Source organism: Lipophrys pholis (genome assembly GCF_963383615.2).
Source record: "Lipophrys pholis genome assembly, chromosome: 18".
Classification (NCBI taxonomy): Eukaryota; Metazoa; Chordata; class Actinopteri; order Blenniiformes; family Blenniidae; genus Lipophrys; species Lipophrys pholis.
The window spans coordinates 9,300,786-9,314,480 of NC_137646.1; the positions used below are offsets into that span (position 1 = coordinate 9,300,786).

The 13,695-nt window shown below is 42.7% G+C and overlaps 1 protein-coding gene across 1 annotated transcript in view; it reads right to left on the reverse strand.

Moving 5' to 3' along the window:
* afap1 (actin filament associated protein 1) overlaps nucleotides 1–12,326 on the reverse strand; it is a 67,377-nt gene extending 55,051 nt beyond the window's left edge. The window contains exon 1 of the mRNA XM_080486503.1: nucleotides 12,094–12,326. Coding sequence (XP_080342629.1) covers nucleotides 12,094–12,130 — 37 coding nt within the window. The 5' untranslated portion in view covers nucleotides 12,131–12,326. The remainder of the gene's footprint in view (nucleotides 1–12,093) is intronic.
* Nucleotides 12,327–13,695: the final 1,369 nt, after the last annotated feature.

Genomic DNA, 13,695 nt, shown 5'->3' on the forward strand with positions numbered 1-13,695 from the left:
TCTCCGGGTTAAAACTTGACGATAGGCACTCAGCACCTATGCAATAGAATAGAACTTTATTCACCCCAAATTCTTGTCGCATTGCTGAATTCAACAAAGCTCCGTTTTGTGGTGCAATTAACCGGCTTTTTATACGTAGATTTTGATACCCATCCTGCAAATGACGCAATGACACAACTGCTGTATTTGCATCATGACACCTCCAGTAAACGTGACTGCAGCTCGATCTGGTCAGATTTGCATACATACGTAGTTTAAAAACCACTATTATTTGATATTTGGCCAGACTGTAAGTACCCCTACTGGTTTTAATGTGACAATGGGTGAGTGGCTTATAGAAGTGGTTCAGTGCCGACACAAAACCCTGTATTTCTGTCATTTCAAAAGGCGTAGCAGCCTGTGTAGGAGGTATGACAAGCCAAACAGCCAATCACCTTGGCTTGGGTTTTCTGTGGTGCTGTGGAAACCCAACTCCACTGTGGGTTGACTGTTACAGTAAGACACTGGCTGTTAATTGAGGTTGGTTTATGGTCTGCCATCGTCATGGTTACTGACTCTACACTGAGCCACCCAAACACAGCTGGGTCTCAACCTACTTCTCCGACCTACTCCATCCCTGAATCCCCTCCCAGAGCTCCGATTGGTCAAAACGCAGTGTGAGGCCAAACCCACATAAATTTAACTGGAGGTTTCACACAGCTAATCTACATTTTAGGAAAGTATCTTTCTTTGACAAACAAATCCAGATTTGACAGTCCCAGGAGCCCCTCCAAGCAGATCCTGAACCTTGGGGTTGTGAACCACTGAACCAAGGTCACATGACAGGACAGGAACCTCCAATCAGGGCCTCCAAAAAGGGCTTTTCCCCATAATTAAACCTTTGATAATAAAATATGTCATCACTGATTAAAATCTTTTTTTGGGGGACATTTCATCGTGAACTCAACATAAAAATTTTTTTAGTGCGTCTCAGACTTTGCACCATCCTCAGTTTTTTGTGAAAGCTGTCAAAGTCGTGAAATGCTCCCGTCATAAATTCTTCATAAAGGCTTTGTAAAGCCTCAACTTGGATGCACACCAGGCGAAAGCGAGAGCTCCCGGCAGATCAGAGGACGGGCGATGCTGCATTAGCTTCTGATGAAAGACAAGCTGTCTCTCGCCCTCTCCCTGCTCCTCAGATCTGTAATTATGAGGTTTGGTGTGTTTTCTTCATTCCATCCCAGCATGCCAAGCGAACATCACAGAGCGGGCCTGATTACGATCGAACAGTACAGGTGGTTTACCATACAAGCAGATGTTTCCCCGACCACAAACACACATCTGCAGAGGCCCTGATCAGAGGGAAGGACTGGGGGGGTAGAGAGGGTTAGAGATGGAGGGATAGGGCAGTGCTGACAGAGGTTTACAGAAGATATGAGAGGACAAAACAGGCTGGTGGAGAGAAGGCTTGGCCAAAAGCGAGCTAAAGATGGATAATGTTCAGGAGGAACGATGATGTTCTCTTTGGTATCTCTTGTAAAAGGATAATTAAAGGGAGGCCAGAGAAAGGGAGGTGGGGGTGAAGGCTTGGAGGGAAAGTGTCGGAAAGCTCCAGCTTCGACTTTGTATCATCTGGTGGGAGTGGAGAACATGTGGTTTCTGTGATCGGAGTGAGAATGGTACTGTAGCTGACTGGGTGAGAGAAATGTCATATTGCACAGAGCTTTTTCATTAGTGAGGCTATGTAGAGTGCAAGTCAATAAAAGGCATCGCTATGGATCCACTGATCTATCCATCTGAAAACATCTCGGGCATAAGACTGACCGCAAATGGTGAAAACACAGGTCTGACTTCCTGAAAAGCCAGCAATACTAAGGGCCTGTTTACACAACAACAATTTTGCCATTTGTTTGCACAACAACAGTGCTTCTGGAAACAACTGCCAAGGTGAAACTCTTTGAGAACGCTCCAGCTCTGTCACCATGTCGACGGATAAAAACAAAACTTTCTGGAAAAGCTCGGGCTCCGTGCAGCAGGAGTGCTGCTACTGCACAGCCGCACCACGGCCTTAGTAAATAGTCCTTTGGCACATGCTCAGTAGATGGACAATAAGAACAGTGATTCCTCCAGAGTGTCATGACTTCCTGTCCAGATTCTCCTGGGACTTGGTAGTTTTATAGTTGACAGTCACTGTAATAACCATCCAACTTGATCGTCTGTCTGTCCGATTGTCCGTGTCCTTCCATTGTTAATGTTTAGAGCAGATAGTTGTCTGCTACATGTGTGTGTGGTTTTATTACAAAAATGATGATCCAATGGTTCTAAAATCAGTGAATGACAGGTCAGCAGTGAAGGAATCACAACACTGTAAGTTTGAAGTTAGACTGCAGCATCAATACTTATAAATCAACACAACCATGTTGATACAGCAGTTTATTACTATTCTCTTTTCTTGGATTTCAGCTGTGAACCACTTTCCTTGAACTGATTGACATGCCAGATAAAATTTGTGAAAAAGTTCTCACTGTGAACTTTATTGGGTTTTGGTTTGGAATCTAAGTCAAGCAAAAACTGCACTTGGCAACGCATAACGCTGAACAAAGAAACATGATGTCACTTATTGTTGCAATGAAATACTCTGTAGATTGATGAGATATGAAAATATATTGAAGACAACAATCTAGTGATTAATGGGAAACAAGATGAGATGAGATGAGATGAGATGAGACAAACCACTTGGAGTTTAGGTCCTAAATTAAAACCCTGTAAAACTTATACTGCAAAGACAATCTCGGTTTTAATAATGTCCACACAACATAGTCTCACGCAATGTGAAGAGCTGTCACATTCACGATGGAAAGTGGCTAATATTCAACTATAAATGTAATTTTAGAAGGTTTGAGAATTGGAAAAGTTTGCCAAAGTAAGTAAAGTTCCTGAATTGGCAGCTCTACAGTCATTGTGAGAGCTCACAATTTCCAATAACAACTTTAATTACGCATCAAATTGTCTGACCAATAAAAACTGGTTTATTCCTCCATTACATTGCACTACATCAGGCTTGTACTATCAAGACAACTTACATCCAACCAATACACATCAACATACTTGTTTGGGGGACAAAACAGAGAATACCTAGCAGACGGCACAAACATAAACTAGTCCAAACACATGAAATCAACACAGTTTTAAGTCTTTTTGCAATACAGAATTCATGGTTCATTAAACCTTCTGCAGCTGTTGTTATCTCTATAAGTAAATCCTTCACCAACTCTGTCATCTGCCCCATTGTGGTACCCCACTGTGCAGCTTTAAAGCTTTGTTCAAGACAGACAGCATAACAAGTTAACCAGCTCATCCTATTAGAATAATAAGCCTATCAAAGTTGCCTGGTGAGGCTCATCAGAAATGATCCCTGCTTAATGGAACCAAATGACCAAAGTAACCATGAATGCCAGGACTACAGAGGAGAATTTTAACCGATATTGAATGTCTGGATGTGATGGTAAATCAGGAGACTTGCCTGTTCCATTAAGGCCACATGAAAATGTGCTCTTTGGCATTTGGGTCCTCTGGGTTTTGCTTTAGCTCGACAATGGATTCATATCTTTCTGTTCATGTTTTTCCAGATGGATATTGACATTGGGTGGAAGGCCGGGATGGCTATGATTACACAGTCCCAAATTAAAATCTCTCTTTATGACACCTTACTGACTTAGAGACAAGGGGGTAATAATTAAAAAACTCATTTCTGCACATCACTTCGTGCTCTCCAGATCCGTTGTGCCCCCCTCCACAACCACCACCAAACGGAGGGGGCTCCTGGACTGACAGATGAAAGCTTTAAAACTTCAATCATCATTTGGGCCAAAGAGGCCCAATAGCAACGCGACCCCCACCTCTAAAACAGAACCAAATGGGCCGGAACAGTGACACCATGTACCCGTTCTGCCCACATCAGACGTGCTCCAATTAATTGCTTGTAGACGCAAGAATTTCTGCAAGGAACGCTGCAATAAGTGGCAATAAACACTTTAACACTTGAGGGATTTCTTTTGTCCCCAAAACGTGGCACACCATAAGCAAGAAAGAGCTCTTGCCATGCTGGAAGAAATTGTTGACTTTTGCCAAAGTAGTTCATTGTGTTTCCTCCTAATCCACCAGCAGCCATCAGGGAGACTCAGACAACAAGGGTCCTAACAGACAAGAACTATTATTACAGCTCCTTTTTTGTAACAACTACTTTATTCAAGAGGTTTCGGTTTGAAAGAAGCACAAGAAGAGGTAGAATTACTGATGGAAGGCTTGATTGTGAGATTGATAGAAGGCTGAGGCCAGACAACACAGGCTATTGCAGTCAAGCACTTTATTAAGACTCATGCCGTCTTCCATCCATCCTTCCTACCTTCTTTATTCTGTAGAGGTTTCAAGGGATCAACCCACATAATCAGGAAGAGAATTTACAGAATCAACACAAAAAGATGGCTCCAATTAAACAGTGAATGTGAAACCGTGAATATCCTGCTATCCTAACCACAGTGCCGTGGTGCCCTCGTTGGCTCCCATTGGAGACATGGCCAACTGGCCAAACCCCTGGAGTCATCTGACCGTCTGGACGGATTCAGTCGGCCTGAAAAATTGTAGAGAATTGAATCATCACATTCACATACTGCAATTAACACTAATTTAAAATGGGTTTGGTGGAACACAAATAGGCTCTCACTATGTTATTAGAGAGAAACAGCCCGCTAGGTGCTGTGCTACTGTCTGCTACGACTCCTCTAGTGTAATAACAGCATTTGACACCCCTCCTCTTCTAAATTAACATTTTGACATGATTGGAACATAGTACAGTTATCATTGTACACCTTTGGGTCTTTTAATTGCTTCTGTTGAGTCTTTTTTCCAGATTGTTAAGATGTAATTCACAGGCACACAGGGGCTATTTGAGCATGGTAATGGTACAAATAAAACTGTGACGGCCTCTGCAGTGATATGCAGTGAGTCCAGGACTACTTAAAGCATTTGACTTCAAGGCCTCGATGATTACAGTGCAGACTGCCACCAATAAACCGAAAGGCAACAACAGCTTCTGCCCTTCAGGACATTCGTCTGATTATTATAAATGTATGTTCGAACACTAAAAAGGTCAGTGGGGAAGGTAGGTGAAGTAGCTGACTTTCTGAAACTATCACATACCTGTATATTGTTTTTCTTGAAATCACATTGGCTAAACCAAACCTCCAAACCAAAACATTATCTTCTGCACGCTTGCGAGTTGCTGAGATGTGATTACAACCTCTCTACACAATGGATGTCTGTAAGAACCTCGGCAAAAGCCAGGCGAGGAGCGTCGACAGGCCACCTGATACCCTGCAGCTGCCGGGCCGGTCCTGTTATTGTAAGGAGCTCCTTTCACAGCCACAGGCAGGAGAAACTCGAGATATGCAGCATTTGTGTTGTCATTCCAGGCTTATGTTAGGAAAGCTGTGGCTGCAGTGTGGAGTCACACGAGATCTGACCTGGCCGATGTATGACTGGAACTCACAGCTAGACAGCGTTAACTGGGCAGAGCTGAGTGGGCAGCACTCATTACAATGAGGTAAATTCACTAGGGATGGGGCCGATACGATCTGATCCAGTATCGGTATCGGGTTCCTATACCAACGTAATTCACATATTAGAAATTTCAGATCCCACCTGCGGAGGTTTCCGATCCATGAAGCCGCGACTCCACAAGTGTTTCCCTGCAGGCTGCTCTGCTTTCCTGGAGTAATGAGTCAGGAAATCCATTCCACAGTTTACAGCCAGCCAGCAGGCTAGCATAGCAGCACTGTGCTATCCAACTTCTCATGACAACATGTCGCTGTTTGAACGTATTTTACGTTCAAAACACTGCAAAACAACACAGCAATGTACAATGTTTGCAAGGCCGTTGTCCAGCGAGGCGGCGCTCTGCAGCCAGACGTCACCGTTTTAAAACTCCAGCTCTCCGAGGAGAACGGCACTGACTGCGGAATCAAAACAATGAACAGCAGCTCCTCCAGGCCGTAGCAGTCGATTCACACCTCCATGAAGCTGTGTCCTGCTCCACGCAAAACTTCCTGAAAATAGTCCCAATGGTTGGAGCTGCGTGAGAGCTGGAAAAATCACTGTTTGTGCTGCGTTGCTAAAGAATTTCCCCAGGGATTAACAAAGTCATTCTGAGGTTTTAAAGGTATAACTAGTTTATTATGAGATGATGACGTCACGCAGACCCGCACATAGTACAAACTATTTTTGTTCCATTTGGACAGCTTCCTTTTCTGACCTGATACTACCCTCAAGTTGTCTTTTGAGAGAATACATGTATACATTCCTACATTTAATACGTGGAGAGGACTTTATTACAGCCTCATATAAAATCAACAATAATGATAATAATATTAAAGTAAACAGAGCTCTGGAATTGGAATAGTATCAGTATCGGCATATATACAAATTTAGGTATCAAGATCAGATCGGAAGTGAAAAAAACGTGGATCGGTGCTTCCCTAAAATTCACCTCAACAGCAATTTAGTTGTTTTAAAATCCAGGCCAGATGAGGACAAGGACAGGAACCCCGTGCTTATATTGTACAAAAACTCCAAAGTTCGGAATTCAGCATCGACAGTCATATTAGAAGCCCTGATTTTACACTGAAGCATGCTGCATGTGTTGTTAATGGAGCTACACGTGTTGTCTAGCAACGCAGGATAATGAGAAGCAGACTCCTTTTTAAGGTCACCACACCACAAAACAAGTCTCATAATAGTGGATGAGGTCACAAATTGAGAAAATAATACAGAAGAAAGCAAAGAAACATTTATGTTTTTAAAAATGCGGCTCTACAGTCATGGAGTGTATAGTAGGATTAGCTAACATCGCCATTAGCAAGGCCTTTTCCGAGCTGTACTAAAATCAAGCATCAGTTCCATAACTCCCACTTTGTTTGAGATGAAGACATCTTTATTTGTCACAACAGCTTACCTCTACAACCCATAATGTAACCTGCCAATTGCACAGTTTTGTACAGTATGATGTACAGATCGAATGTGACTGAAAATGTTTCCTAGTGTGACGACACACCTTCTGTGCAACTCCAACAAATCAATCTGCCTTCATCGACAGCGAATGAAATACCTGTTGGATGGACATGGACCTGAAACAACAAGTTCTTTATCCTGTGACAAGTATGCATCAGAAGATGGACATGGTCCATTTTAAACCCAGCCTTCATCCTTTCAACAACAGTGGACAAGAACTGAAGAGTCCTGGATGGGACGGCATGGTCCACACAGAATCCTGCTCAGCGTCACGGTGCCTCGCAAGAAGAGACAGAAGCCTGTGAGCGAGTTCACATTTCCCTGCTTGATCCGGACTTGAGGGAGTTTCTGGGAAGAGCATTTTGTTTGGCGTCTCGACCGTCCCCCAAACTCTGAACTGGATCTAACAGGTGATATCTGGTCCCCTTGAAGACATGGGTCTCGGTTTTTATGCTAACAGTCTTGTGGGCTGGGTGAGAGGACGGGGTGAGTGGGCGGGGTGAAAGGACAGATAGAGAAGACAGGGTGAGAGGACAGGCTGAGGGGATGGGGTGAAGGGACTGGGTAAAGGGACTGGGTGAGAGAATGGGGTGAGAGGACAGGGTGAAAGGACGAGGTGAGAGGACAGGGTGAGAGGACTGGGTAAAGGGACTGGGTGAGGGGACGAGATGACAGGACAAGGTGAGAGGACAGGGTGAGAGGACTGGGTAAAGGGACTGGGTGAGGGGACGGGGTGACAGGATGAGGTGAGAGGACAGGGTGAGAGGACATGGTGAGGGCACGGGGTGAGAGGACAGGGTGAGAGGACGGGGTGAGAGAACAGGGTGAGAGGACGGGGGAGAGGTTGGGGTGAGAGGACAAGGTGAGAGGACGGATAGAGAGGATGGGGTGAGAGAACCGGGTGAGAGTACGGATAGAGAGGATGGGGAGAGAAGATGGGGTGAGAGGACGTGACATAGCACGAAACGAGTTTTGTTGCATCCCCACTGACAAAAGTTGTGGATGGTACCAACAACTACAACACGGCTGACTGGTAGTGAAGATCGTCACTCTCAACAAGCCACAATATTTAAATATTTCATCGACCCTAAACTGTTGTTGTTTACATACGCCGCTTTGTGCTCACAGGTTGTTTTGTTAACTGGTTTATTGAAACGTCGGCCTTACAGAAAGTGTCTGCAGGTGAACTGAAGTCTCCTCGAATTCATCACAGCAAAATGTAAACTTGTAATGAGAAAAATGGGCAGGTATTCCTTACTTGTTTATAAACCAGACTCGGCATGTTTATTATTGTCTCTGTATGGAGCATTTATTTATATTCACATGGTTTTTCACCACCAATGTCACTGTCTCAACAAGTAAAAAGATGATTTTCATTATAAATTGAGAGAGGCCAAAGGTGGACACACCTAATGTTGATATATTCATTCCATTTTTATTTTGTTCTCAGATGAAAGTGCTGTATCATTTCCCAAAAACCATGTGTTTATTTTTAATTTGGGGGTGAACTTACTGGATGATTTCTGATTGAACCATGCAGTCTGTTAGCCAGGTGTGATGCTGCAAGAAGCATTCAGGAGTCATCACATCTTTCTTTGTTAAAACATGTCAGTTGAAACTTGCCTGAAATCTTACGTTTGAAAATGTTTTTTTGTTTGGGCTTTCATTAGGGTGCGCACCCCAGAACGGGAGGTTTTGATTGTGCGGCTATGTTGTCGTCACCACAAGAGGCTAATATCATAAACCCTTCTCTGTTAAGTTTAGCTGCTAGCAGACGCTAATGGCATCTAACCCAGGGGTGGCAAACTGCTTGGCTCAGGTTCCATACTGACTTTTAAAATGTGACAGGTGGCCGGGTCAGCTCCAGATGCTTACGTATCAAACATAAACATAAAACAGGCATTGTGTTGTTAGTACTTAAATTCACTTTTAGTGGGACGGTTGATCACCCTCTTCTGTCAGTGCATCGAAGTCTAATGTTAGTTTGTTGTGGTAATTCTCAGAACAGATCTGAGGTGTTCATCACTCATCTAGGATCTGTGGAGGGATTTGTTTCATTTCATTTCATTTTTTATTTCGAACATGTTCAGATTCCAATAATAAAATCGACAGTGCACATCAAGCAACCCAAGTTATTTCACCCATCGCACTGAAAAAGTAACAGCAGAAATATAATAAGGTTGCGTGTCTGAAAAGGAGTGGGAATAAGTACAACTTATTAAATAGCAGCACTTCTCCTCTATAACGTTAAATGGACTTCACTTATATATATATATATAGAGAGAGAGAGAGAGAGAGAGAGAGAGAGAGAGAGAGAGAGAGAGAGAGAGAGCCATGCCGCCACACACATATTAAGACTATCTGTTAAAACAGCATAATTAAATTCACACAAACAAATATATATATATGTATATACACACACACACATTTTAAACAACATAACGAAATATAATATATAATACATATAATAAAGTATAATCATGATCATGGAAGGATATCCAAAACATGACAAATAAACACAATACATTTATTCTATCATAACAAACTTCATGATAACAAACAGCAACTTTAGCTACAGACTGAATATAATATACCTTTTTCTTTTTGTAAACTTTATTTAGTAGCTATTTATCTGTACATTCTCTGTTCCTTCTTTGTTTTCCTTTCAATCTTTTAGTTAATTATAGGTTGGGGGACCAGCAGAGTAAGATTTTCATTGTACAGTATAAACGTCTATCTGTAAATATGACCAATAATAGCTTCTGAGACAAAGGTGTGTTGCTGTGTCTAGAGTCGTATCTCGTCCACTTTATTCACCACAGACACACATTAGTGAAGAACAGGAGCCGGCGCAGCGTTAGCTTTAGCTTAGCTTAGCTTAGCTTAGCTTAGCTTAGCCACCCTCCCTCATCTTTGTTTACATTCTGGACGCCGCCTGCGAGCGCTTCCCCCGATGCTCTGGAGATCTCAGGATGAGATTGGTAGACTGGTAATGAGAATGTCGGAGTAGCAAAATAAGTAAAAATTTTATTTAAGATTTGATTTAAAGATAATTTAAGGGAGACTGGATACGTGAGAGTACCAGGTGATGACTCCTTTATGGTTTACTCATGCAGCTGGGAACTTGTAAAGTTACCGGGTAGGAAAGGCCCATTCACCAGCTGACGCCTCCTCACAACGATGAACCAACAGCGAACAAGCACAGCCAATGTCATCATCACCTCTGGAGCCCAGCACACTCTATATTCTTCACTTCTATACATCTGGAAAAACTGGCCACTCAAAGAGATTAGGCTGTTTTACAGCTGGTGAATTTTTAGTAATGCTATTTGAAAAGCTGAAGCAGGAATACCGTTGTATTGAGTGACGCCACAAATATTTTGAGGAAATTTCCACTTTCAGAATTAGAAGTTCTCAGCTGGACGGTGTATAAAAACATTTTTCCCATTGAAGTGGGATCGTTTCCACTTTGTATTGATTCATGAATGAGTCATTACATTTCTGTATCTCCAGCTGTGTTCACATGAAATGATGGGAATGAAGACCTGATCAGGATGAGCATTCTTTAATTAAACACATCTATCAGAAGATCCATCCATCCATCCAGTTTCTTCTGCTTATCCGTTTCCGGGTGGCGGGGGTGACAGTCTGAGCACCATCACCGATTAAGAACCTTCCTGCAGGTGGTGAGCCCACGGGAAGGTGGCGCCCAGCGTGGAACATGAACCTTGAGATTGAGAGTCTGATGCTCTACCAGCTGAGCTAGCCGGGGAGGCTCTATTAGAAGATACTGACCCAGTAAGGCCGATTCAGAAAGAAAGTTGATGCTGATCCTTTTTCTAGATGGCGGCTGCTACATCGACTTCCCCATTGGGATCAAGACATCCTGAATGTGATTTATTTTTCTGATCAGACTCTGAACATTCAGGAAGTCTCTTTTGCCTTTCAGTTTCTAAACAGAGTCAACAAGTTCGTTGGTTGACCTAACAATCCACCTTCCATACTTCTTTGGACTTTCTTCCCAAATCACAGTTGCAAAGTATTGTGGGATTGATTCAATCTTAATCCAGTGAGATTGACAGGAAGTGTCATGACCATGTAAATGCAATGAGCGAAATTCCTTCAAGAAGAGATTTCAAGATTTACAACTTGTGACCAAATGGATGAAGCGCTTAATCAATTCATGAGGGAGGCTGTCGGGTCACATGACCTGCCGTGGTCCTGGCAAACTGCTGGGTGATGATCTGGGATGGTTTTGGGGAGATTGTGCAATAAATGGGCAGATCTTACAGAGCTGATTGCACATCTTGGTGTGATCACACCACTGAACAATCTCAGGCACATTCAGGCTGTAAAAGTAGGTCACAGTCATTTCAACTGAGGTGAAATCGAAATGCCACAAATTGGACAAGTAAACACACCTGATGCGTGCATGACAAATCAATGCCCTTCTTTTCTGCATCGTGACAATCCTGTGGGTCACTGACCTACATACAGAAGCCTGCATGAAAACACACAGTGAGCTCATTTGTGCACGTTAAAGTGTGGCATGAACTTCTGCTAGAAGTCATGGAGAATGCAAATGTTGCCTGTTGCTCACAGTCCCAATGTGGTGTGGACCGGAGCCAGGTCAAACCCCTCTAGAGTCCCCCACAGGTCTGGAACCTCTCTTTTCTTTTACAGTCAAGTTCCATCCAGCTGCCAGACGACTGGAGGAGTTTGATTTGAGGGTTTTAATGACAGTGTCCGACTCTCAGAAACTCAGAAACTCAGAATCTCAGAAACTGGGTTCCAACTGGAATACAAAGAGCAGCAAATAACAGAAACTTGTTCATAACACAAAGAAATAAGAGCAGGAAGGCTAAAGTACAAAGTTATAGACTAATAGGGAGCATTGATAACCTCAAAGTCCTGAAAAAAATTTCACCGGGATAAAATGAAACTGCCTCGTGCACGCGCTCCGATTCATTCTCCTGCGTGTGGGTGTGTGTGTGTTGGGGGGGGGGGGGGGGGGGGATTTTTGCCCCCGGGGCAGGTAGTGCCACTCACCCCTGCTGGACGCGAACAGAACGGGCTCGCTCCTCATAGTGAATCCGCGCGACGACGCACAGAGGAGCAGGCGCGTGCCCGGCGGCTCCCCGGCAACTTCAAAGGTTTAAAATAAAAATAGAAAGTATCCGCACTCTCCTGGTGTTTTAGTCCTCCAGAGGCTCGGTCCTACTCTGCTCCCGGCCCGACACGCAAACGTCTTTCTTTCCCCTTTCAAACTTCTCCTCCTCCTCCTCCTCCTCCTCTTCCTCCTCATCCTCCCTCCTCCCCTCCCCCAAAAACTGCCTGCATGGATCATGCTGCATTCATCGACCGTCGGAAAAAATACTACTCCCTCAGATAAAGCTCTGAATACTGTAATACATTCATTAATCCAGTGACTCGATTTGTGATGATTAATAGCATTTGCTACATAAAGAAGTATTTTACCAATCCTACCAGAATGTACAAATAAGAAATACGTTAGAATGGCTTAAATGTAATTGGAGTTCACTTATTTGAATTCATGTAATTTAACATAACAACTACTTTTGTTATAATAACTCAATTATATACATATAGATATGTCAATATGTGAGTATCAACAACTTATTTCGTTTAAGTTCACTCATTGTCCAGTGCAAGTTGATTCAATAGGTTTTATTTTCATTTAGTTAACCCTTAATTAATCAAGTGGGTTTTTAAAAAAATAATTTTGAACAGTGTCAGAAAACAAATTAAATCAAATTATTATTGAAGGTTAAATTCTTCAAGTTAAAGTAACTCTACCCGCACAGGAAAAATGAAAATATTTAGGACCCAGTTTTAGTTGCTGTTGTACATCTCTAATACGTTGTCAGTACCTTTCTGAGGGAAATCCGTCATTACACTCATAAAAACTCTGGTTTGTTTGGAACCATCTGGACTTTGGTGTGATTGATTTGGGAAACTGCAGGTTAGAAATGAGTGGTGATGGTCTTGTTTCCATCTATTGGTTTATTCTCTGTGCAGAAGATAGGAAGTATATTTTAAAAGTTTTTTCTGGTAGAGGAACTTTAATGGACTTAAACAGTTTACGGTGACCGGTGTCCTCAAAGTCATCACATTTTAAAGTTTAGAAGAGTGAATCAATTCTAAAAACAACAAAACCATGTTTATCCATTTATTCAGTCTTTTTCAACCTTCCAATGTTAACAAATTGTTTGTTGATTAATTATAACAGTAGAAATAATCTTGACATGAGCTCAGGTGTGCGTGGCCGTGGCTACATGTTTAACTTTAGCTGGTGGCTACATGTTAGCAATGAGCGGATATAAAGACTTGAATGTCTTGGAGATCAGCACCCAGCCATGTGTCAACAGCAGATCCCAGACTGACGGAGAAACTTTCTGTTTGGAGTGTAAAAATAAATCATGCTGCACAATATATCACAAATGAATCATTGCGCAGACATCACCGGTCCCCCACAGCACTTAAGACAGATTCAACTGGAATAAGTTGTGTTTCAATCCACTGTGCTTTCATGCTTTGCAAATTCAAATGAAAGATGTTTTTAATATTAAAGGAAAGTGCAACTAATCATGGTGAAGTCACAGATCTTGAACAGGTCTCCAGTCCATCACA